Raw genomic sequence first — 24,377 nt, forward strand, 5'->3', positions numbered from 1 at the left:
TTGAAAAGTGCATTCTCCTACCTGACAGCTCCCCCAGCCCAGGATCCGTGCGACAACTCCTAGTGTAAGGCATTAACTGCCTCAGTGACAGCAGGACCCAGAGGCAGGAGAGGAGCTGCTTGGGGGCTGGTGAAGATTTAGGCTTGTGTCACCAGGACGGTATCTGCAAAGGGACATCTTCCACCTGGGGAACGATCAGGCCTTACAGCACTGACGTTTTTTCTGCCTGTGTCTACCATTCACGTGACACTGATGTTTAAATACTACCTTCTTAGTGCTGATCTGAGGTTGTACAGAAACACTTTCTGCCAAAGTCTCACTTGTGCGTGAGGTGGGAGCTCGTTCTCCTGCGACCTGCAAGCTGGTGATTGCCACGCTCTCCTACTGCTGGTGAGCAACCATGGCACTCCAGTGGACAGCCACATATTCTCACTGAGCCATGTAGGATTGTGCAGTAATTAAAAAGTAATAAATCCTATTTAAATGTAGGGCATTCTGCCCTAACTCTCTGAGCACCTGTGGGTGTGAGCATCTTGCTCTCCAAGGCTGCTCCTGCTTGGTGTAAATGCACCAGCTTCATCAAAAGGATGCGGGAAATGCCAGCACCAGATATTATGAATTTCTTTTTTTTCTTAAATACGTCACTGATTGGTACATGGATGGCAAAAATTAATAGTAATGAACTAATTACCATACCAGCTGCCTACAAAGAGTCCTGTAGGCTCCTTCTGCCCATTTGCCTGCTGGTAAAACCACCACTCCAGAAAACATAAAACACAACTTTTTTTTTCCCCTTTGTAAATGTCTATCAGCGTCACCTTTCCATGGCCCACAGCACCGACTCTGCCTAGCTTTTAAGTTCTCAAAATCCAGCCAGAATCTCCCCTAGCACATTGTAACACGTTTTACAGCTTGAGTGGGGCAAAACAGCCGTCTGCCAACACTGCTGGCTGCCCGGTCCACAGCCCCGGCGGGAGGACGAGGCCGGCTGCCTGCCCCTGTGGCTGCCAGCCCTTTGAAAAGCCAGCCCGCTTCCCTGATTGATTCTCTTTTTAATGAATGGGGGAAGCCTGTGAACTTAAACCCTGACACCTCCACCTCCCTCCCATCCTACCCATCCCTCCAGCAATGGCTCGATTATATTTCAAGTTATTATGGGATTAATACAGCTGCCCCGGGTGCCTCTTTCCCCTGAACTTCATCAATAAAAGCTGTGTACTGCTCTTACTCTGGCTGGTCCAGCTTCTGCCTGGATCTGCCTGTGATGCCTCATAAGGCTCTATCATATCAGCCCTTTAGTGCTGCCAACACTGCTGCTGGGTAAGGCCTGCTCATGTCATGGCCCCACATAAGCTGTGCATATTTAAGAGGACGTCTTGAGCTTTGCTGTGCACTGCATCAGCTCTGTAAGTGGGCAGCAGATACTTAGTACTACAGATAATAATGAAATAAGATAATCCATTAAAAAAATGCCAGTGTCATCTTGCTCAGGAACCATCACAGAGCTATGAAAAATCTTCTACATAGGCGCACCTTCAGTAGAAAGAAAGAAAAGGGGGGAGCAAAGACCTGGGCCCAGCATAACCCAATTTTTCCCCTGTAGTACTCCCTGATACAGTACAAGCTTTAGGCTTAATTTTTGGTGATGGCATTACAAGTTTCCTCCCCCCCTCCCCCCCAAGAATCCTATTTTCTAAAAATGTCATTAAAAATGTAATTAACCAGCTTATTCTTTGGAAAGTCTGCAGTTGTTTACAAAGGAATTGCCACGCAAGCTGCCACCTTCAACTGTGTTGCATTAGGAAGTTATGCTCTTGTTTACAACTGTGCATCAATTCCACAATATATTTGGTTTTGGTACAAGTTACATATAAAATTCTCACTGAGCTTAATGTTGCAGCAAATAACACATACAGTAAGTGAGTAGGATTTATCACTGGCTGTAATGTCACAGTACATATTCTAAGTATATACGGTGAGTGATATATGCACACACACATGCAAACAAAATGGAAATATATTTAGTTTAAGAAGTGATGAATTGTGTTTGCTTTCATTCTTCTCATTTTGCATGTAGGAGAATGGAGATCGAGCACATCCACAGAAGCAGCGGCTGGTTGGGCTTGCAAGCACACTGAGGAAGGAGCAGCTCAGTGCTTACCCATGGGGCGTCCCTTCAGAGGGAGCACGCATTGCAGCTGTGATATGCACAGAGCTGGTGGCACTCACTGGATGCTCCCAGAAGACAAACAGCATTGGTCCAGATCAAATGCCTCCCACAAGAAGTTCGGACTTCTTTCTTAGAGAAGTAAGTGGCAATCTTCCCCTTTTGATTCTTCTTTTCTTTTTCTTATGGTTTCTCTTGTAAATACAGAGGCCAGAAGGCCATGCTTAAAGAATTCATTTACAAACTTGCAATATTGTTTTGAACTATAGCAATTAAACAGAAAATAAAAAAATCAGTTCAGCATCCTGTTTGGATGTAATTAAAGGTATAATCTGTTCTATTTGAATACTTCAATGCTTACCCTTCTTAAAAAAACAAATAAGAATAGTAGCTCATTTGCAGTGTTTTTTTCCAACCCATCTAAAAAGACTAACTGATGAAGCAAGAATAATAATTTTTAAATGTGGCATAAGCACAGAAATATCAACTGCAGCTTTCAAATTATTGCTGCAGATCCCGAGCCTGATGAGAGCTCAATAACAAGGGGTATGAGCTTTATGGCAAAACACTGAAGTCTTCCACTATTTCCTATCAGCATCTTGATATGGCTGATATAATTACCTATCAAATACATCAGTGGAATGAATATCAGAGGATATAAAAAAATACGTAAGTCGGATGCATATCAGCTCAGTCTTTTAGGGGCTGTTTGATCTCAAGGTTTTTTTGTAAGAATAAAAGACCAATATGGCATTCATTGCCCTTTGTTTTCTATAAGCAGTGATGATTTTACAGCACAATAAAATTAGACTATTATTGGCTGGCTTATGAGTTCTAGCTGGATCTTTTTTCCTCCTACCGGACATTTCTTCACTGCTTCTCAAAGAAATTGAAGTCAGGTGTAAAGTTAATATCTGCCCTGTTCATTTATTCTTCTGTAAGTGATCAAGATTTCCCCAAATCACAGGGCAATCTCTTGCCTTCTGAGAATGAATATAGGCCCTATTCTCTCCATTTAGTTTAACAAAACAACTGGCAGAAGTTCAATGGAACCAATGATTATTCTTAGAGGTTACGGCAAACCACTGACGTTGTTAGCAAAAGGCTCCGTGTAAGATTCCCTAGGAGGAAAAGTGCATGGATATTTCAAAATGTAATTAACAGTGAATTCCAACAATGTGAAAAAGAAGCAGTGGCTGTACCGGCAGCAGAGGAACTTGGCTGCATGACATGGGCACTTTGGTGGCCGCTGCTCCCTTAAAAGCAGCAAGGGACAGGGCCAGCAGTGACAGTGATGGTGAGGAACATCAGGACTGGCCCCATCCATGCACGTTCCTCGTGTGTTGCTGCCTTTGCTATTGGACACAGTTAAATATATAGAAGTGACCAAGCATCCTATGAAGCAAAACACTTTTTATTATTTTCTTAACCATTAAGAATAGTCAGAATTTCAAACTCAGTCTTTTGTCAGCTGAGGCGAACTTCTAACAAGGCAGGCAGAAGACTTACACTGATAAATTGGCTGTCAGAACACAGGAGCAAAGGGTACAAAGTAGCGCAGTGCTCTTGGAGACCTGTTTAACCAGTCAATAGGAGAGAAGTTTAAGCTCAAAGTTTTACAGGTTACTAAAATTCCTGGCCTTTTGGGTGTGTGTGCCTTGCCCCTGCCCCCTTGCATGGCCCGTCCTGCAGTGCTGGGGATCCCAGGGCAACTTTCCTCCAGCCAGCCCAGCCTGGCACAGCCTCAGCCTTCCCTTCACTACAGTTCTGCTTTTCACACAGAAGCAATGAGAAGCTCCATTTAATAAAATAACAATTAAAAATGCAGCCCTCATAGTGCAAGGCTGTGGCTCACCCTTTAGCAGCAGCCAGAGGCAGGCAGGGGCGGGGAAGCACCATGTGACACCAAGACAGGCAAGGGCAAAACACGCAGCTATGGCTTCCGAACCCATCGAGCCGAACATCCTCCCTGCACACCAAGAGTGTTTTTGTGGATGTAACCAAAGGAAACACAACAACAGAACCTGGCTTGTCAAAAAATACCCACAGAGGGGGAGAGAAAAAATGAAAATCCTCAACACAGCCTCGTCTGTCTCCAGCAAACAGGGCTTTTTTCAGGCCCTGGGCTCAGGCGTGGGCCCAAGCCCCTGCGGGTGGTGTTACTGGCTGACGGCCTTGCTGGCTGCACAGAGGCTGAAGCACGGTCCTCTCCCTGCCCTCAGCACTGGCTGCCCCACAGCCCTCATGCCTCCCTGCTGCCACCCAGCCCAGCAGCCCCATGGGTGGCACACGGCTGTGTGACCGGGCCAGCCCCCCGAGGAACATCTCTGAGACACCGCAAAACAAGCAACGCTTATCTCATGCATGCCACAGGTGTGATGTCATCCCCTCTGGCGAAAGAACGAGGATGTCTACAGCCTCCACCGTGCAAAAACACAGGAACTGAAGTTAATGTGCCTCAGACTTTGTTAAAATATGGTGATAATTAAGAAATATAATTACCACTACGAAGTTAATGCCTCTCTGAGTTCTTACAAACAACTTTTTAATTTGCACTGAGCATTTACATTGCAGATGCACAGTCAGCTGGGTGCGGGGCCGGCAGTGCTGCAGTCCATGTGCCATGGCCCACCTGGAGGGCAGGCGTGCAGGGGAGCCGTGTCAGACACACACTGCGTTCTATTAAGGAAAAAAAAAAGAAAGGAAAAAACTTACGAGGTAATTGATTGCTTTCTTCTAGTCTTTTATTAGTCGTGATTAAGGAGCTACAGTAGCCCTGTTTACACATCTCCAACAAGTCAGGACCTGCAGCACGTTATTGGCTTGCAGCCCACAACGCACAGTCCGTTCTCAGCAGCAGTGATCTGAAGTGGAACGGCCCTGCAGGAAGCGCGCATCCCTGCTCACACGGGGCAGGAGCAGCAGTAACGCTGCAGGCCCAGGGCTCAGCCCTGACTTGCCACTGCCCTGGGCACGCTCTGCGAGCAGGACACGGGGCCCGGGCAGGGACACAGCGAGCTCAATGCTGCTCTCAGCTCATGGACCGAACCGAGAGCTCCTCGCTGCTTAACATGCAGGCAAAGCACTGCCAATCTAAAATGGCTGATCAGTAATACTTTAATTGCAGTTTCATAGAAACAAATTGCTATTTAATTGCAATGAGCTCTTCTGTGGCTTCGCTGGACTGACAACAGGCATACACCTGGTACTGAAAAGCAACAAAGGCTCCCTGGTACTTCACGTACCGCAGGCACAGGAAGTGAAACCGGTCCTGGAACACGTCTCACACTGAAGAAACACAATACTCTGAAGGTATTTGACATATGTGTCCTGATCTCAATTTCAATTATTTCAACGGAGCTGTTCAGAACACAGGTAACTTGCACAAGGCCTGACATCTGATACCGGCCAAAGGATTTGGTAAAAAAAATAAAATTAAATGATCTTTTGAAATGCTTGGTAGCAACTCATACTACAGTAGTATCTGATTTATTTTATTTTATTTATTGTATTTCTCCTAGAATTAGATGATGCAAATTTTATCAGTGTTAACTAACGGGGAGAAAGGGAGACAAACTCAGTGTGGTTAATATTCCAAAGATGTGACTTAATTTCATAGGCTTCATTCTGGTAAGACATTCTCATTTTACATTTCGTAAGATACTGCATAACCTGTTAAAATATTTAAAGATAAATCATGTAGGACTGAAAAGACAGTATCTTGTTGCAAACAGAATTTGGTTTGGAAAGGCTTAATGTCCCACTGCCTGCCAGGATGCGTAAATCTCGTAACTAGACAGCTGGATAGGTAAAAACATTAAACCCATTTAGAGGGCAATCTTTTTACAAAATTGTTTCATTAATAAGAGTGACAATTTATATGATTGAGACGCTTAGATGCAGTACAGACAGAGCCTTTTATCCAGGTTCACTAGGATGATTTCAGATTAGTAATATTTCCTTTGATTTTTTTAACAGCATTCATTTTTGAAAGTGAGGGAAGCTCTTACTGATTATTTGTATGACTTTTCAGCAGCACTAAATGCAAGGAGTGTATTTCAGACTCAGCGTAGCAAATGCATGTGATAAAAGGTGAACAAGTACATGTTTCCTTTTACAGATCTCCTAAAAAAATTGATTTTTCACATAAGGACAAATCTAAGTGTTTCCAGTAGCCTTCCCCCCAGCGTCCCCATTAGAGCCTGTTTTATTGTCTGAAATGCCTCTGGTTTCAAGAAAGTGTTTTACCTAAAGGAAGAATACTACTTAAATATGTTCTATTGTATATTCATAGCTCCATTAGTCCTCCTCCAATTTAGCACATCAAAGCAAAGGCTTCATCACTTGCATGTGGATTATGCTAACATGAGTGACATTTGTAATCTTATAGGTCTGCAACTTAAGAAATGCTTTTAAAGTAAGCTATTAAAAAGGTAGCTGCGCTTTACAAACGAGTCATATAATAGTTTATTTAAAGCTGTTAATGAACTTCAACCTCTACATCACTAAATGCTATACTACATTACTTACTAGAAGTTATTAGGTATCTTCTTAGCACTTCTAGGTTACATTGGACAACCGAAAATCTGTACGTTAGATTTAACCGTGGTACCTTGAGTGCTTATACTGGAATAATATAAAAGATGCCTACAGACTCACTAATACTTGAATTTCACATTTGTATGATTTTGAGTGTCTTTTCAAAGACATTCCAGCCACACAATTTGCAAGACTCTTACCTAAAGACTGTAATGCAAGATCAAAAAGCTTAGAAACTTATTTTTAAAAATACATAAGTGCATTTAATTTAAAAAGTCATACATAGCTTCAGTAGTTTTATCACTTTATATGATATGTAAGTATTCTGTTATCTTTACTGTCCGTCACCGTACGTTATATCTTTTTCTTTTCTCTTCAACAGTCCTATTTTTGCCCAGGCAATGAAGTGCTAAAGGAAGAAATCCAAGAGACCTCACCACAGTAGGCCAAGAAATAGAATCTGAAACAAAATATATCTGCTTCTGGTTGTTTATACAGACAAATCTGCTTCTTATACACCAGCGTAACAACAAAAGTAAGTGAAGCTCACTCCATAACCAAACAAGCTACACCTTCTTGAAAACAGAATTTAAAAAGAAAACATAATCACACTGTATTTCAAATGCATTATTCTCCAATAAAAGTCAAACAGCTGGTAATGCTGATTTGCTATGAGTTGCAGCAGAGGCACCTTCTGGGTGCCCACAGTTCCCTGACTGAGGGCATACAGTGCATCATAGATTCATGTCACTGTTCTTGCTATAAATATGAAAAATGAGGATTTTTTTCTCAGAGTTGATCTGCACAGACCTGAAGGCCCACTGAACAAAGTTGCCCTCTTTCTAAGCTTAGAGAAAGTTGTCTTACTTTGGAGGGCGTTTTTTTTTCTTTGTTTCTGTCCTTCCAGAGAGCAGACCATAACTGCCATCAGTTTGTTCTTGGAAGTAACCCAGGAAGCTGATTTTTCTTTCCTTAAGATTATCAGTTTTGAAAGTTTCTTGCACAGCAAAGTCAAGTTTATTTTGTTCAGATCAGAACAGCTACTGTATTCCTCTTCATGAATGCTCAATTCACGTGCTCCGCATGAGGTACGCACCTTCTGTTGCTTTTATATTTATTATTATTTCCGGATCTCTTGAAGTGTGCTCATACACACTCATGCTTTCACACTCACACACACACACACCTCTAACACAGGCAGTTCTGCAGGAAGGAGCCAGATAGAAAGAGACCACAATACCTATAATGTGTACCACACTTCACTGCAATCTAAACTGTCATGTATTTGCTGTTATTAGAAGCAAGAATCTCAATGAAAAACTAAAGATCATTTTGAAGCAGCGCCTCCCTGTATCCACACCAAAATCAACACAGTAATTTAATAGGTTCTTTAGAGGCGTAAGACAAAACAAAAAGAGAACCCACCAAAAACCTCCAAACCAAAACCTTATTTTTAAAGGACACTGGCAATTAAGGTAATGACTTTGTTTCAGAGCACTATTTTGAGTGTAGTTTTGTTGTTTTTTTTTTTTTTTTAAGAAAAAACAGCAATGTTTCTAAAACCCAAACTCAATTCAGTGGTTTTTGTTTTACTTTTTATTATTTAAATACACCATACTAGAGCAAATGTCTCTGAAAATATCACAAATAAAAGATTTTTCTTCATTCAGCAAATTAGAAGTAGGTGAAAATTTCTACACAGTAGCTGCTATGAGCCTGAATTTTTTTTTTCCTTTTTCTCCTTTTTTTTTTTTTTGCCATGGGAAGTAGCAACATTAGGACAAAAACACTTACATGCATACATACATTGTATTTTACAGAGATACAATAAAAGTGTTTGTGATAGAATATCACAAAAGCCACATCTTTCCTTTATCTCATGTTCAGTTTGATTGAAACACATTTCCTTACAACACTTAAATATACAAAGAGCAAATAGAATGTTGTTAAGGTAAAACACAGGGTACAAACTGGCCAGTGCCCTGCTAATTGTTAATGAGGGTAGAAAGCAGATTTCAATGCTTCTTTTAATTAGCTTCATTAGTCATCTTCCCCACCCGCCCCCCCAAAGATGTCCTCCGGTGGATCTTTTTTCATTTTCTCTACAGTCTCCCATTAGCCCAGGTTCATGGAGTCCTTAATGTTCATATTCAGTCATTTTAATACACCAATAAATGTGGGAAGGGCAATCAAGAATAAAGAAGGTGCAATGGTATGGAGCTGGCACTGATGCTAGCTACAAAGGTGACTTGTCTACTTGGAGACATGGGATCCATCTGTGATGAACAAAATTTGAGATGAAGGCACGCATTCTGCAATACTCTGACCTTTTAGCAGACCTGCAAGAAATAAAAATGGGTATCTTAGCTAGAATACTAAATTTGAGATAGGAAACTACAACATGACTGCTTTTGTCTTTTCCTTATTCACTAATCTCTTTTTTATTAGATTACTTTCCAACTGTGACTTGATTAAGGCTTTCTACACTATCCATTCATAGTGCTAACGTTTCAACTTCAAATAGCAAAAAGCAAGCATTTTCTGCAGTATCACTACTAAGAAGAGCAGACAGTAAAGAATAAAGAGAGACGACAACAATAAATGTGTACTTTCTGGTAGCAAATCGTACGGTGAATAAGGTGGCTTTTCTGGGCCCCTTTTTAAAAGGGAAGAAACATTATGCCATGCCTTTGAAGAAGCCAGTAATATGATCTTATAATTGGAAGAAATAGCGTGTAAAGCAAATAAAAAGTACAGCCAATATCCTCCCAAGGCAACTTTGGTTAATATGCTGCATTGCATAAGAGCTAAATATAGATATTTCAGGATTTTTCCCCCCCATTTGAAATTCCTCATCTGGTGTGTTAGTTAATGTTACATAAACATTTTAATATATGAAGTCAAACATGTGCTCTCACACTGGTGTTAATGAATTGTGATAATTAAAAGTGTCTAAGTCGATAAAAATCTAAACTTTCCGGGACAAAATAGAAATGATCATCCATAGTCTTCAAATACAATCTGTTTGCAATTACCAAAATGAAATAATATATATGAGAATTTTATGGTTTTTAAATGACATTTTGTGCTTCCCAGGAAGTTCTTTTTCCACCCTTTCTCTAAGTTACTAAAAGCCTGAGGTCTATTAGTAACTGCAACCCCCCACTTTCAAGCTAATTAAAGTAGTAGAGGCTTGGAGGTTTAATTCCCCAGAGCTGAAGCTCAGTGTGAGAAAGGTAATTTGTCTGTCCAGAACAAAGATTAGGGAGCAGCCAGCAAGCATATTTAATAAATGAGCATCAAATATCTTCTACTATGGACACAGACAACACCAATTATGTAACTACAAGGGAATTGTTGAGTGATATGTAAACTAGAAGATTTTTCAGATCTTCTCTGAGAGATGTAATCTAACTCATACTTTATTTAAAAGTATAAGAGCTGAAGACAAGCCTTCGCTATGAACGCTGCCAGCCAGAGAATTTACACTTATAGTAGGTGGTAAGATTGTTGGCAAACAAGGGATGCTACAGGAAAACTGCCACTGTCAAAAACGCAGAGACAGTTCTCTGTGGAGGACAATATGACCTCAGCAAATAAAATGGCCCCCAGAACATCAGCATTGAGGACTGTGTTGTGCCGGCAAGCAGCGCCAAGCAGAGGTGAAATAGTGTTGTGGTGTTTGTTTTTTTCCAAGCAAGTGGTGAGAAACTACAACTTCCACGTGTGGATCAAATCGAGGAGGCAAAAGGCAGGAACAGCAGATGTTACTGCTTCGCCTCCTTAAAAAGAAAATCAAGTGCTGGAAGTTAGGCCATGCAACCTTTTCTGCCTGCACCCATCACCAATAAAAATAGGATTGTCTTCACGTTAACTTGTAAACCATAAGTTTGTAACTGTCACCTTCACAAACACAACAAAAATGTGTTTTATTGCAAGGAGTACGTCTCAATCTCTTCAACTTAATGAAAAAAAAAACCAAACCACCCTGTGATTATTCTGTTGTGTCTATAATCTCTAGTGGCAGAATAACCTGGAGACTGATTGATCTTTAATGTTTAATAAAGAGGATCTGTTACAGCCAACTCTGTCATAGTGGAAGAACATTTTTAATTACTGGCCCTAAAACACGCGGCTTTCTGGAAAACATCTGTGATGTTTGCATCTTCAGACTGTTAAAAAGCTAACACAAGAAATGCAATCTTTGTCACCTGCCCCTGCAGCTTCCATAACTGCAGACACCTGACAAACCTATGAATTACCAACTCGTCTCCTTGACTGTAATTCAGTTTTCTGAAATTCAGACGCTCCACAGTTCCCCTCGGAAAACCGGTAGGGGAACTTGGACCATTTCCTAGAGAGATTACATTATAAAAACAAAACAACCCTATCATCTCTCTCTCCAGTCTTCCCCAATACCTCTTTGCCTCATCCTTGACCGCAGCAACATGGTAAGTAGTGACAGAACTAATAAAAACCCGTTCTCAGTATCGTCTCTGCATTACCTTCTACTGGGAGGCTTCAGCTGTGAGCTCTGCAGGCCTAGCCCCACTTTACTGCTTTTCCATATTCTGCGTTCCTCATCATGTCTACTGCTTTTATTCTAACTAAATCATTTCTGTGTTTTACTAACGCATAGTAAGAAACTGATAAAACTAAACGGCAATTTAGACACCTATTTGAAGTTACATTAAACTTTACATTCGCAGTAGACAAGTGGATAAACCACTCTCTCAGAATGGTAAAGCTTTTACTGCAGCACATAAAGATGAATGGTTTTACCCTGTATTTTGAAATGGGACACCTACAAATATTCATCTAATGGAGTCACTGTTAGCTATGCTGTATCAGAGACTTGTGTCATTAAAATTCACAACAGTATAAATCTATGAATCTTTAACTGTATTTGTACTTCCTCGAGAAGAGGCCACGCAGCTCTCCTCCAATCTTCATTATCTTCATTCTGCCCAACTATGTAGGACTTTTGTACCCATCTCTCTCATCACCTCAATTGACAAATTAGGCAAATAAAAAAGTCCACGTCTCATTTTGATGTAATTACATTCACTACATAAGACTTGAAAGAATGCTTAAAATTAATCAGCAAGTTTTTGCACAGAAAAAGAAGCAAAACATGGATATTGAACTGCAGCAACAAAACAAGAAAAACACAGGACTTATAAACCAGTTCGTGTTTTCTTGTATAGATTTCTCCACTAAGTGAAAGTACTACCAATTATTCCACACGTGACAGAATAGGTAAGCCTAGCATTTGTCCCAGGTTTTTTCATCTTCAAAATTCCTATTTGCGGATAAATGTTATTTTTTGTGATCCTTACAGACATTAATGAAGTTCCTATTGTAAATCTATAAAGAATTACCAACTGAAGTGTGCACTTTTTGTTTCATTGCAATAACTCAGTGCTGTGTGATTGCCTGGGTTAATGATGAAAAAGTCAAATATACTATCAGAGCTGATGGAAAAATCTATCACCAATCTGAAATTAAAATTCATCTGTGGTCAATAAGATTTAATATCCATGCAAGTGGCGCTGTAAAGAGTAAATGAATCAATGTCATCAATACATAATCAGTATGAAATATGATGTGAATAAAATTATGTGCAGGAGTCATACATTCACTCTTTTCTGGACCAGGGTGGAATGAACAGTCTCTTAACTCAAGGCTGACAGTAATTGTTACAAATTAGGCACAGCAGTTATCAAAATGCACTCACTTGCATAGCTTTAGGACTTATTAAGGAGATTAAAATAGATCTAAAACTACCTCGTTTCAGAGTTACGGGACAACTGTTGATCAGAATTTTTTTTTCTTCTTCTCTATATGATCCGTGCAGTCATTATTTACTCATTTAGGTACAAACCGAGAGCTATCAGCCACAGAGATACACGATCTCTAGCTGAGCTATTGTTGTTACGGAGCGATAAGAAAATAGCGCTTTAGTTTTTAAGTCTGAGTTATGACACAGAAAGCAGATGAGAAAATACTTCTGAAGGAGCTCCCCAGCATGCCTCCTCAACTGCAAACTTACACTGCTTTAGCTCAGGAATCTTCTCTTCACAAAACATTTATTTCCATATTAAAGGATGTAATTTTCCTCCCACAGAAACCTGCTCTCTTGTAGCCCTTAATTTCAAGACTGTAAAATAAAACGCTCCTCTTTGTTAAGTTTATGTTAACGTCTGCTCTCCATTCCACTTTGTATGTGAAGAGTTCAACAGCTGTACAGATACACATGCCCAAACCAAAATAAACTGACTCACTCTATATGTCATACTTAAAGGTTAGCATTTCCTCCCCATCCCCCATTCCTACGTTACTTAAGTTCGGTTACTTAAAGGTCTTGTTGCAGGGGTGGGAAATGTCCACTATTAAACTGAAAATAAATTGATCTTCATTTAACTCTAATAAAGCTTATTAGTAATTGTGGAGTATTCACCTTCTGGTCTGGCAGTAGTGGGTTACTCTGAAGTGAATTCAAATGGCCATTGATGAGAGCTGTAGGTCTATCATGTTCACAAAATAAACTGCCATTGATGTAGTGAAACCGATCTCCCGGGACCAGGCGATTCCGGCAGGTAGAGCATGTAAAACACTGAGAAAGGAAAGAGACAGCAAGTGAAACTACAGCACAAATTAAGTATGCTGCAGGTTTGAAAATTACACTTCAGAGACTGTGAGCACAGATGAGATATGAAGCTGCTTGGTCTCTAGCATCTCCGAACACGGCATTAGCCTTACCTGTTGGGACCACGCAGTTCATAACTCAAGTATAGTTTTACCGATTATGAGGGAACAAAGCTGCACACTGAGGGCAGCTTCATAACACACACTCGTATCTCTAGCTATTGCTTCACACTTCATTCATAAGTAGATGCAGATTTTACACTACGGAAGCACGGCAGTTCTAATCGGCTAATAAAAAAATATATAGAAAGCCTCTCACCTTCAGATGATAGACATTGCCCTGTGCCCTCATGACCAGCTCACTAGCAGGAATGGACTGTCCGCAGGCACTGCAAGCACCACTATTTCCAAATAACCTGAAACAGAGGTGATGATCATGAATAATTTAACACACAAGAGGCTCTAAGCATTTTTGCGCATCACTGCAATGGTTTATTACACAACTGTTTTAGACTTCTGACCCGTCTTCCAACTTGCTTACATGCTGTAATATGAAAAAGTGTATTTTTGTCTAACAACTGGTAGCTTCACCCTACCTTGGATGTGGTTACACAGGATTTAATCAGAAATATTGACTTACACCTCAAGAAACACAAACAATTCTGTACTACACACATTTTATCAGATTACCGGGTTCATCATAAAAAAAAAGATACAATTCATGACTGGAGTTTAAATGCATTGTGTCCTTGAAATTATATGAAGAACTCTTTTGTACTTTAATCATATCTTGAGATATGAGTCATCAAAAGGGTTAAGAGGATTTGATTGTATATCTAAGAAGACATCATGCTCAGTGTATTGAAACTCCAGTAAACCTCCATCAGTGCAGAGTTTCCATTAGAAACTCTCTGCTATCCAGGTTGATATATAATGTGTATGGGTTAACCTTTTCAATCATGGTGTCAACACTTTAGATTTGCCTCTGCTCATCTCTTTCATCCTAACCTTCTCTCTCTCTTGATAATGAAATGCTTGCTCCAACTTCCCTCTATCTGCTCCTGAGTCCACAATTTAGATTACTTCATCTCTGCTAGCAACAAACTGAATGAAATTTCGATTTGAGCAGAAAGTAATTTACCGGGATCTGGACCCATTTGTCATCATATCTCTCTGGGTGTTTGCTGTATCACTGCAGTTTTCCTATGCAATCAAATGAGACCACAACATCTGCCATTGGGTTGGGGGGGCACAGGCAGCGGGGGGAGGGGGGAGTAGGCAGAAGAGTGGTGAAGAAAAATATATACATAATTCTTCAAATCCATTTAAAGGCACAACACATCGATTCAAAATATAATACAATAATGATTATTGAGTTCTACTTTTCCTGACTGCATTAGCTAGAATTAGAAAAGCTTTATTTGCTTTCCGTGCGTCCCTCTAACATGCACAAATATTTAGAAAGAGTACCACACTCATTTCACAGTAAAAAAGGAAACCAAACTGGATGGCAGGGTCACAGACCCGCTTTTCTGCACGATGTAAAACACGGTAATAGGATTTACAAATTAGCGTATTGGTGTCATAATAAATATTAATATTTGCATCTCCTTCCTGTCCAAATAAAGTCATAAAATTTTGTTTGTGTCAACCTCGGAGACGCGTTACAACAGAATACCCGTAATCTGAATGATTGCAGTGTGCCTCTGTATAAAAATAATTGCTTTGAATTTTCAGAATCTGAGCTTGCAGAGGAGGCTTGTCATGTTCAAACTACTAATTTGCTGTCGCCACTTTATTGAAAATAGCCTGTAAGTTGTTATTAAATGTATCGACTGAACGACAGAGAGAGTAGTAAAACTGCCCCTTAAGATGGCTTTTAATAGGAAGCTGAGAAACAAATTTTGCAGCAGCATCGATTTGAAGAGTTCAATCAAAACTCCATTTCAAAACTAATTAGTCTGAGATCCACGACACATTGACACGTTCTTGCAGAATCACAGCGGTTACAAAGGGAAAGCTGAACTAATACATTGTCAGGACCTCCAGCCAAAAGGACTACACTGTCTAGAAACGAAGGGTCCATTATTAGGGCATCTTCTAAAGCAGGAACACTTCCGAGCAGTTGCACGATGCACTCAGGTGCATCCTCCTTCCAGCAGAAGGAGGCTGCGAGATGCTGCCACGTTTCTAGAACAAAGATCCAAAAATCTAGGGCATTGGGTGATGACAAGGGCACTTCGGTCAGGGTGGGCGGAAAGGCAAAGCCCTGCAGGTGAGCAGCCAGTGCCACTTGTCCTAAGAACACAAGCAGTGTCACTGGGCACAAAGCCCCTGTGCAAGCACACCGCCCGCCTGAACACACGGCCCCCGGAACGCTGATCTCACTGCAATGCTTGTCTTCATTAAGCATTCACTTGTTATACAACGCGCTCTGACTAGCAGTGGTTGTACACCTTGAATGTCTGTGCATTTTAATACACGGAGCCAAACTAATTCTGAAGCTTTTCCCGGGTTTTCCCCACGCGTGTTTCCAGAACAGCTCCGCTTTGGGAGGCTGCTGCAGTTGAATCTTCCGCTGACGTTCCTGAAAATTACTCGCAGTGAGAACACCTTCCAGTGCTCTGCATTATTAACTAGGACAATAAAGTTTATTTTTCCTTCTGTATTGTTATAGATGCTTTTGTTTTCTGATATCATTAACAGGAAAAAGGTTTTATCTTTAAAAATAAATATTTTTCCTTCTTACCAGTAAAGGAAGTCCACCTCTGTAACTATTCTTTACTGAGAAGTTGTTTCACATGGCTTCTGAGCGGCTGGAGAGCTAATTATCTAACCGGGGGGACCGTCCAGGACAGTATTTGATTTAAAAGGCTGCAGGCTTTAGGTGCTCAATTAAGTAGCTATCGGTCTCAGACTGGACTTTAATGGGCTCTTTTCTCTTTAACTGCAGCAATGGGTAGAGATACCCCAGGTCAGGCTAATTAAAGCCAGGGGACTCTTTAATTGTGATGACAGAATTGGTTTCAGTTTCCTCTTTGGGTCCTCAGTCCAAGAAGGTCATTAATATTTCAACATTTGGGCAATGCAATCAATCACAAACATCAAGAGCTTCCCTATAAGGACAAGGCAGCTCTTCTACACTTAACAGCCCTTTACCGAGCCACCTTAAATTGACTACCGTGGAGTTCCAGCTTTGCACTCCCCACATCCAAATACACACACACTCTCCTAATTTTTTTCCATAACCTTCACAAGAGTGGGAATGAAGGCAGCCAGAAACATTCCCAGCCCAACCTTTCACCTCTTGGCACTCAAAATTCACTATCAGTAGGAGCACATCTCATGCAACTTACACCAACAAAACAAGGTTCCGGTTGGTTCCAAAATCGTGGAGGTAATCAGACTTAGCAGCTCCAGAACCCACACAGCTCAGCGCCTGTTGTGCCCACAGAATTACACCCAAGCCCTACCAGAGAGAAACGCACATCCAGACCCACTGATCCAGAAGCGATTGGTGTTTCTGTACATTCCCCACATTTAATCTAAATTCTGCAACAGCGATATTAAATATAACAAAGAAAGGCAACACAGAAACCAGCCTGGAGCCAAGTCCATTAAAGGTACTTCAGAATAACTGGAGACCAAGCACCTTAAAAGCACCAGAAGCTATTGATACTTAAAAGGGGGGCTGTGCATAATGGCAAGTGCTGCATTAGAGAAGGGGAAGGAAAAAAAAAAAAAACAGCCAAATTACGCTTGGTTAATTCAGAGTAACAGATCTGCCCCCAAGTGAATTGGAGGCCTTGAATTAATTCTGTTATGACAAATCAAGATAAACGTTCCCCCTAAATTGCATGCGATTTAATTAATTTTTGAGATCCTGGGTTTTTTTTTTTCCTAGCTAATAGTTCACATGCTCCTGTGCTGTCATTGTGCTTGAGTGGGCAGACTTCAAAGTGATATTAAATAACCAACTATTAGATTTACCTAGCACGTCCTATTGGAAAAGTGCCATTTAATTACCTAGCCTGTTCAATTAAAGGGACAGCACTCCCCGAATATAGCAGCTTGCCGCTGATTACCAGCGAAATGAACTCGCTGCTCGGCGGCCCCCTCCCCGGCCCAGCCCGGCCCTGCAGCCGCCCCGGTCCCCCCGCAGCCCCGGCCGGGCAGGGCCGGCAGCGCCGCGCCCACGGCGCGCTCTGGGCGGGCGGGTGGGGAGGGGCCGGGCCGGGCCGCGGGCGCTGCCCCTTTAAGACGCGGCCGGGCAGCCCCCCCCCCCCCCCCCCCAGCCCCCCCTTCCCTTCCTTCGCCTTCCCCACCACTCCCTGCTCTCTCTTAGAGGCCAATTTCGTTAATTAAATGTTTTGTTTGCGACGCGGCTCTCATTCATTTCGGACACGTCATTCCGAGCAGATCTAAGCCAGGGACCAGATCTCATTAGATAAAACCTATCAGAACTAAGAGAAAATGGAGGAGACACTAATTAAAGCTTTTAATTGTGCGGACCGGCTGCCACGCCGCCGCTCTATCTGCCATCTCGGGCCGGGAGAGCCGCCCCCGCTCCCTCCCCAGCGCCCGGGGCCCTCCGCGGGGCCGCGCCGCCCCCGGCGCTGGGGCGGGGAGGGGAGCGCCGGGCGCAGGGACGGCACCGGCAGCCAGACGCGCCCCGAGCCCCTTCCGCGCGGCGGCCCGGCGGCCCGTCTCCCGCCCGCACAGCGCCCTCGCGACCGCGCCCGCGGCTCCCGCCCGGCACGGCTGCCAGGGGACGCGGCGGGCGGAACCGGCCCCGGCGGAGCAGCGCCGTGCCCCGGCACGGGGCCGCACCCCGCGGGAGGGCTGTGGGGGAGCGCCGCCGGCCCCGCCCCGCCCCGGGCACGCACGGCCCGGTCAAGTTCCAGCAAGAGAGCGCTCGGGAGCGTTTGCAGGCGGATGGCACGGATCTAAGGGAAGGCGGGCGATACAAGGAGGAGATCAATTCAAATCCCTCATCTGATAAAGCATCCTGTTTATAACCGCCTACATTAAAATAAACGGGTATTAATTTTTGGCAACGCGAAACCGGGGGGTTGCGATAAGCCTGCCTGAACTCGCCTCTGGGACACGGCGGACACATCTTCTCCCTTTAATTAGGAGTAATCAGACACAGGTTTGTTTGATGGTGCTGCTGAGTGATGGATCTGTACCACTCTGCAGCCCAACAGCGGTGTCAGTTCCTCCACTTCAAATGAGGCTCCTTCCCAGCACCGTTCTACTCTATTTAATTACCATTCTGCTGGGCTTCGGCTTGCTGCTTAGGTTGATGACCAAAAAGAGAACTACTGAACACCTCCGTGTGCCTCCGTGATGGCGGAGCATTTCCCTCTCACGACACCCCTAAAGCAAAGGCTCCCATTGCTCAAAGACACAGTGCTGCAGCCCTGCCCCATGGGCAGCGGATGGCAAGGCCGGACAGCAGGACAGGGCCGTGCAGCGGGATGGGGACAGACAGCAGGATGAAACGCAGACAGCACGGCCCTGTGGTGGCCCCATCCCATCCCACCAAGGTGCCTCCACGCACACACTCAGCCTCCAACAGTGGTCAGGTTCTACAGCATAAACAAACTTGCAGGGTTTTCTGGCTGGGCACATTTGCAGAAAGGAAGAAAAAAAAAAAAGTGGAACTTTTCAGCCATAAGGGAAAAGAAAAACAGTTAACTTCTGACATTTACTGTAAATGAGAAGCCAGAAGCCCTTAAACAAAACGCGATTTGTTTTAGCCAAGTGTGCCTGCTACACCAGGATGGTATGGGGCTTTTTTGTTGTTTTTTTTAATTACTGAATGTTGAAATAGAACACCTCCTTAAAGCATTCATGTGCATCAGTCTATCGAGCCATTTACTCAAATTAAATGTGTAATCCTTCAAAATGCCTCCTTTTAAATTAATGAGTTTAAGTAGCTTGAGTTCACCTGAAAAGATCGCACAGGCACCTGACCTCATGAATTCCTTCTATTAATTATATTGGAAACCCGTTGCAAGGGCCAACCTCCCCGTACCCCAACAGATGCGGGATTAGCAAGGCTTAGTTCCCCCTTCCCAACTCTGCAGCACTTAAAGCGAACAGCTTCGGAAAAGAAAGCGGTAAGGAGGGATTGGGAGCGCAGCCCTGCTCTCCCACCGCCCGCATTTTCCGTGCTGGAAGTTGGGAGCCGCTCCGCAGAGGCTGCGCGCAGAGCCCAGAGCGGCGGTCGGCTCCTTCGCCAGGAGAAGGGAGAATGACTCATTCTGTTTCCACTCGGAGGAGTTTAAAGGTGCTTATGTAAATATCATAATTAATCAGATACTAGAGGCAGGCGTTTCATTACTGAGCACCTCCGCAGCTGCCTTATTTCAGCCCTACGATTTTAACATTTACCGTTCAGATACGCACGCTTCTCCTTCAGCACTACAACAAAGCAGATTAATTTAGCTCTCTGATTGCTGTTTATTTTTAGTCGGGACCCGCTCCGTGCTGACGAACCGCCACAAAGCCCCGGCCACGTTCCACCCCCGGCCCTTCCCCACCCGGGCCGAGCCGTGCCCGCGGGCGGCTCACCTGATGTAGTCGTTTCTGCAGAGGATCATGCCGCTCTTGGTGTAGCAGGACGTGCCGATGTCCCCCAGCTGGGCCTGGCAGCAGGAGCACTTGAGGCAGCGGCTGTGCCAGTAGCTGTCCATGGCGTAGAGCAGGAAGCGGTCGGCGATCTTCCCCCCGCAGCCGGCGCACCTCTTCCACGAGAGGGAGCCCGCCGTCACCGGGGGCGGCTGCGCGCTGCCGCCGGGGTTCACCATGGCCTGCGGGAGAGCGGCGCGGGTCAGGGGCGGCTCGGGCCGGGCAGCGCCCGCAGTGCTCGTAGCCCGGCCCCGCCGACGGCGCTACCAGCGAGGAAGGAGCAGCCCCGGCTGCGTTTGGCTTGTGGGGGGAGAAAGAAGCGTGCGAGGAGCGGGGAAAAAGAAAGTTGCGGAACTGGTTTATCAGTGCAGACAGTCCCCGGGCCTGGCAGACAGGGGCCGGGGGCTGCCCGCAGTCGGGCTTTTTCGGTTCGGAGACACGAGAGCGCCCGGAGAAAGCACTCCGGGCTGAGGACGCTGCCCCAAGACCGGATTGTTGAACTTCGGGCCGCCTGCTAACTTCCTTCCTACCCAAACAGAACCAACTTCTGTCTCCCTAATCTGCCCTCGATCAGCAGTTTAACGCTAAAGCCCTGTTACTCTGAGGGGAAAAAAAAAAAGTTTCCCGAGCGCAGGGGAGCAGCGCAGTGCCCCCCGGGCAGGCCGCCCGCAGGACCGCCACCGAAGGGCATTCCCTACTTTCTAACGACCGCTTAGCGCAAGAAGGACAACTGGGAGACGGCACAGGAATCAATTCATAAAGCTTACTCTAACCCGATTAGTTCGCTGCCTTCAGCGCGGAGCCCAACGAGCTGCCGGCGCTGCCCGCTCCGAGCGCACCGAGCCGCCCGCCCCGCCGCCTTTGTCCCCGCAGCGGCCCGGGCAGTGCCCGCACCCCGCTCTGCCCCCGGCCCGGCCCCGGAGGTGCGCGCAGCGACCGCACAATAAAGCGGAGAACTGCACCAATTAAGCTGTAACAAAACCCCGAGACTTTGGAAAGAAAACCACTCTAAAAGCCATTAGCATCGCATTTATCCGAACGCATCATATACCTTTATGTAAATTGATTTCTGATGCATTTGCTCGGGAATTGCCTTTTGTTACAGTTTCCAGCTACAGCCCAAATGAATCTGCATTTCCTGCTCCGATCCCTCACGCCGTCTCCCGCGCCTTAAATCACTTCGGGTTTCTTAAAAGAAAGAACCGGCCTCGGTGCCACCACCTCAGCCCGGCTTTGTCGGAGGCGAATATCTATCAAATGGGAAACGCCGCGCCGAGAACGGCATCCAGTAACCCCATTAAGCTAAAGCTCTTAAGGACAAGCAATACCCTAATGCTGATTAAATCTAAAAAGATGAATCAAGAGGACTGACCAGAAAGTGACTCCCCTGATAACTAAGGACGGGCCCTCATCAAGTTTCATTTGGAGTCGGGGGGGAAAAGCTTTTAACTTAAATAGGCGCACTCCGGTAATTACACGGCCGGAGCGCGGTCCCGGGCTGCGGGCGGGGAAGCGGGCGGCCCCCCCAGCGCTTTTTTAATGGAGACCGAGGGAGGGACGCGCGGGGAGCTGGCAATTTGTAGGACGAAAATGGATGCTTAATTCACGTCTCGGTTTTAATTAGGTGATTCACCGGATTTCTCCCGGATCGAAACAAAAGGCCGTGCGGGGGGCAGGAAGGGGACTGCCGAGGAGGCGGCGGCGCACTTTGATCTCTCCTGCCGCTGTTTCGGAGCGGTGTTTACTACGGGGACGCGGGGCCCGAGCCGCCCGAGCCCTCCCGGCCCCTCCGCCCGCGGCCGCCGGAGCCCTTCCCCGGCCCCTCCCGCTCCCTCCCGGCCCTTCCCCGCCGCGGGCGCGGGGCGGCGGCGGCCGCGCTTTGTACGCGGGGACGGCGACGACGCCGGGGCCGGTTCCCCCCCGCCCGCCCTCCCGCCCGCCGGGCCCTGCGGCAGCGCGGGACCGCTTACCTGCTGCTTCCCCTCGGTGGTGCGCGGGGCCGGGCAGCGCCGCTCGGAGGCACCGCGGAGGTTTCCTCGCCGCGAACCGAGCGCGGCGCCCGCCGCCCGCCCGCCCTGCGGCGGCCCCCGGTCCGGGCCGGAGAAACGCGGAGACGGCGCTGAGGGGCGCCCGCCGCCCTCCGGCCCCGCGGAGCCGCACGCGCAGGGGCCGCCGCCGCAAGTTTGGCGCCGCGGCCGCACTTCGCGCCGCTCCCCCCGCCCCCACCTCCGCCCCTCCGCCGGGCTCCGGCGGCGGCCGAGCTCCCGCGGCGCGGAGCCGAGCGGCCGCGGCCCGCCGAGCGCTGCGAGCGGAGGACCGGAGAGCGGGGCGGAGGCGGCGGCGGCGCCGCAGAGAGCGGAGCGGGCCCGGGGGCGCGCGTGTCCCTGCGCGGCGAGCGGGCCCGCGTGCTGCGCGGCCGCTGCCCCTCACTCACACATGTGTTACTGACAGAGCAGAATCCCAACTACACTCCGGCCCGGCCCCGCCGCCCGCCCGCCGCAGCCAATCCGCCCCCGGCTTGTTCAGGCGGAATAATAAAACCTGCCAATCCCGGGGAAGACAAAGGAATGAGTGAAAGAGGAGGAAAAAAAAAAAAAAAAAAAAAAGAGCGAGGGAGAAGGGGGGGCAGAGAGGAGGAGGGGAATGGAGGGGAAGGAGGGAGTCAGGTGGGAAGCGGCGCCCGCCGCCCCCGCCCGGCGCTGAGCAGCGGCGCCCGCGGCCGTGAGGGCACCGCGCTGCTGGCGGCAGTCGCGGCACCGCGCCCCGCTCCGCTCGCGGCCACCAGTTGAGAAAGTTGGCGGCTCCCGCCCCGAGCGGCCCGCCCGCGGCGGCGGCACGCGGCTGAGCGCTGCGGCACCGGCCCTCGTGGCGCCCTCTGGGCACGGCGCCGGGCGCCGCCCGCGGCCCTCTCCCGCGCCGGGGCAGCTGGGGGGGACGCGCGGGTGTCTGCCGGGCGGACCGCCCCCCCGCAGCCCCAAACCAGCGGCTGCAAGTCGGCGCCGGGGTACGGCCCGCCGCTACGGCAGCGCCCCGCGAGGGTCACGGTGCTGCGGGCGGACGCTTGAGAAGACGGGTTTCTGAGAGGGAAGCCCGGGGATGGCGGTGAATCAGAAGTAACGCTCAGTAGGGACTCTTGGAAGTGGAACAAATGCGTACTAACGGCGCGCTTCTGAGGCCTAAGCGTGCCGCGCAAGACGAGCGTGAGCGCACCCGGCCGAAAAGCCCCTCGAAATGTTCGAAGTGCCCTCAAGCACGAGGCGCTGTCCCGGCGCGCCCGGCACGCGCTGTGCGGACACGAGCAGCCGCTCCTGCCTGGCACCGACGTGCAGAGCGCGTGCAGGCGTCCGTCACGCAGCGCGCACAGATGCGCGCGGCGCAGGGCCGAGATGTCGCACGGCTGTGAAAGAACCGAACTTCACGGGGCCGGTTCCCGCTGCCAGGCAGGACGGCAGGGCGCGGTGGGAGGGCTGACCCTGCCGTGGGCGGCTGGCCGCAGCACTCGGGGCACCGCCAGCGCCGTACCCGGCGCTCGGCGCCCACCGGGTGAACCGACGGCACCTTTGTGTGCGGCAGCCGTTGCAGGATCGACAGAAGGTTTCTGTCCCCGCTCAAAGCTGGGGCACGCCAGCTCCGGTGCGCGGAACTTCAGCCGGGAGTCTTTCCCCGCAGCAGACGCGCAGGCGGCAGAAGCGGAGCGCTCTCCCGGCAGGCCGGCCGGCCGCCGGCTCTGCAATCACGGCCCAGGTGTGCTTGGACCACACCGCCACCTGTGGGCCTCCGCCGTGCCTGCACCCCGGCCGCCGCCGGACGGGCAGCTGCGCGCCCGGGAACCGCACATCTGAAGAGAAAAAAGAGTCTCTCTAAAAAATAAAGAAACTGGGAGAAACAGGATACCAAATAGATGTTTTGCTTTCTTATAAAGCCAATAAGGTGTTGAAACTTGAGTAGCATCAGAGGTATTTTTAGAGGAAATACATATTTAGGGGAAAAGCCCATTTCTGTCTCTCTCCATCAGCTGGATTACGTTCAGGATTGGTGCTGAAGCAGCCGGGAGCTCATGGAAAGCTACCGGGTGGGGGGCGGGGGAGAAGGGGATGAGGACCAGTGTGGTGGCTAGAAGTGATGCTTTTTTTTTTTTTTATCACAGGTCTATGAAGTGTATCATCTGGATGTAATCCCCATGTATATATTACATTTAAACACACTCAGCAGTTTCAGATTTGGTATTTAGGATCTGTTACAGTTTAAAATATATAAAGTAACAAGGCACGCTACAGATAATCAACTGTCACTGACAGCCAAGAGCACAGAACGGAGCAAATGCCAAGCTAAAATAAAATCTGAGTTGCCTAATTATCTAAGTTCTAATGGCTGGAAGCTACCAAAC

The 24,377-nt window shown here is 46.9% G+C and overlaps 2 protein-coding genes across 10 annotated transcripts in view; one reads left to right on the plus strand and one right to left on the minus strand.

Annotated features, from left to right (window-relative positions):
• The window catches only part of LOC116243490 (uncharacterized), a 226,471-nt gene extending 219,295 nt beyond the window's left edge, over nt 1-7,176 (plus strand). For all 7 annotated transcript variants that reach the window (XM_090146395.1, XM_090146397.1, XM_090146396.1 and 4 more), the window contains 4 exons: nt 2,078-2,308; nt 4,742-4,885; nt 5,295-5,479; nt 7,089-7,176. In XM_090146395.1, the coding sequence (XP_090002521.1) occupies nt 2,078-2,308; nt 4,742-4,885; nt 5,295-5,459 (540 nt within the window). In that variant the 3' untranslated portion in view covers nt 5,460-5,479; nt 7,089-7,176. The remainder of the gene's footprint in view (nt 1-2,077; nt 2,309-4,741; nt 4,886-5,294; nt 5,480-7,088) is intronic.
• Nucleotides 7,177-8,284: 1,108 nt separating this feature from the next.
• Nucleotides 8,285-22,120, minus strand: LMO4 (LIM domain only 4). Of its 3 annotated transcripts, XM_090146404.1 has the most exons (5): nt 21,042-21,331; nt 19,934-20,172; nt 13,674-13,770; nt 13,167-13,322; nt 8,285-9,045 (listed from the first exon to the last, which is right to left on the minus strand). In XM_090146404.1, the coding sequence occupies exons 1-5, from the start codon at nt 21,066-21,068 to the stop codon at nt 9,037-9,039; spliced, it is 528 nt and encodes a 175-aa protein (XP_090002530.1). In that variant the 5' UTR covers nt 21,069-21,331; the 3' UTR covers nt 8,285-9,036. The 3 variants fall into 3 exon arrangements, with proteins under 3 accessions (XP_090002530.1, XP_031470602.2, XP_090002528.1); XM_031614742.2 differs by lacking the exons at nt 8,285-9,045; nt 21,042-21,331 and adding an exon at nt 21,961-22,120 and having other exon boundaries at nt 13,107-13,322; XM_090146402.1 differs by lacking the exon at nt 8,285-9,045 and having other exon boundaries at nt 13,107-13,322; nt 21,042-21,503.
• Nucleotides 22,121-24,377: the final 2,257 nt, after the last annotated feature.

This window comes from Phasianus colchicus, chromosome 9 (genome assembly GCF_987193195.1).
Source record: "Phasianus colchicus chromosome 9, bPhaCol1.hap1.1, whole genome shotgun sequence".
Classification (NCBI taxonomy): Eukaryota; Metazoa; Chordata; class Aves; order Galliformes; family Phasianidae; genus Phasianus; species Phasianus colchicus.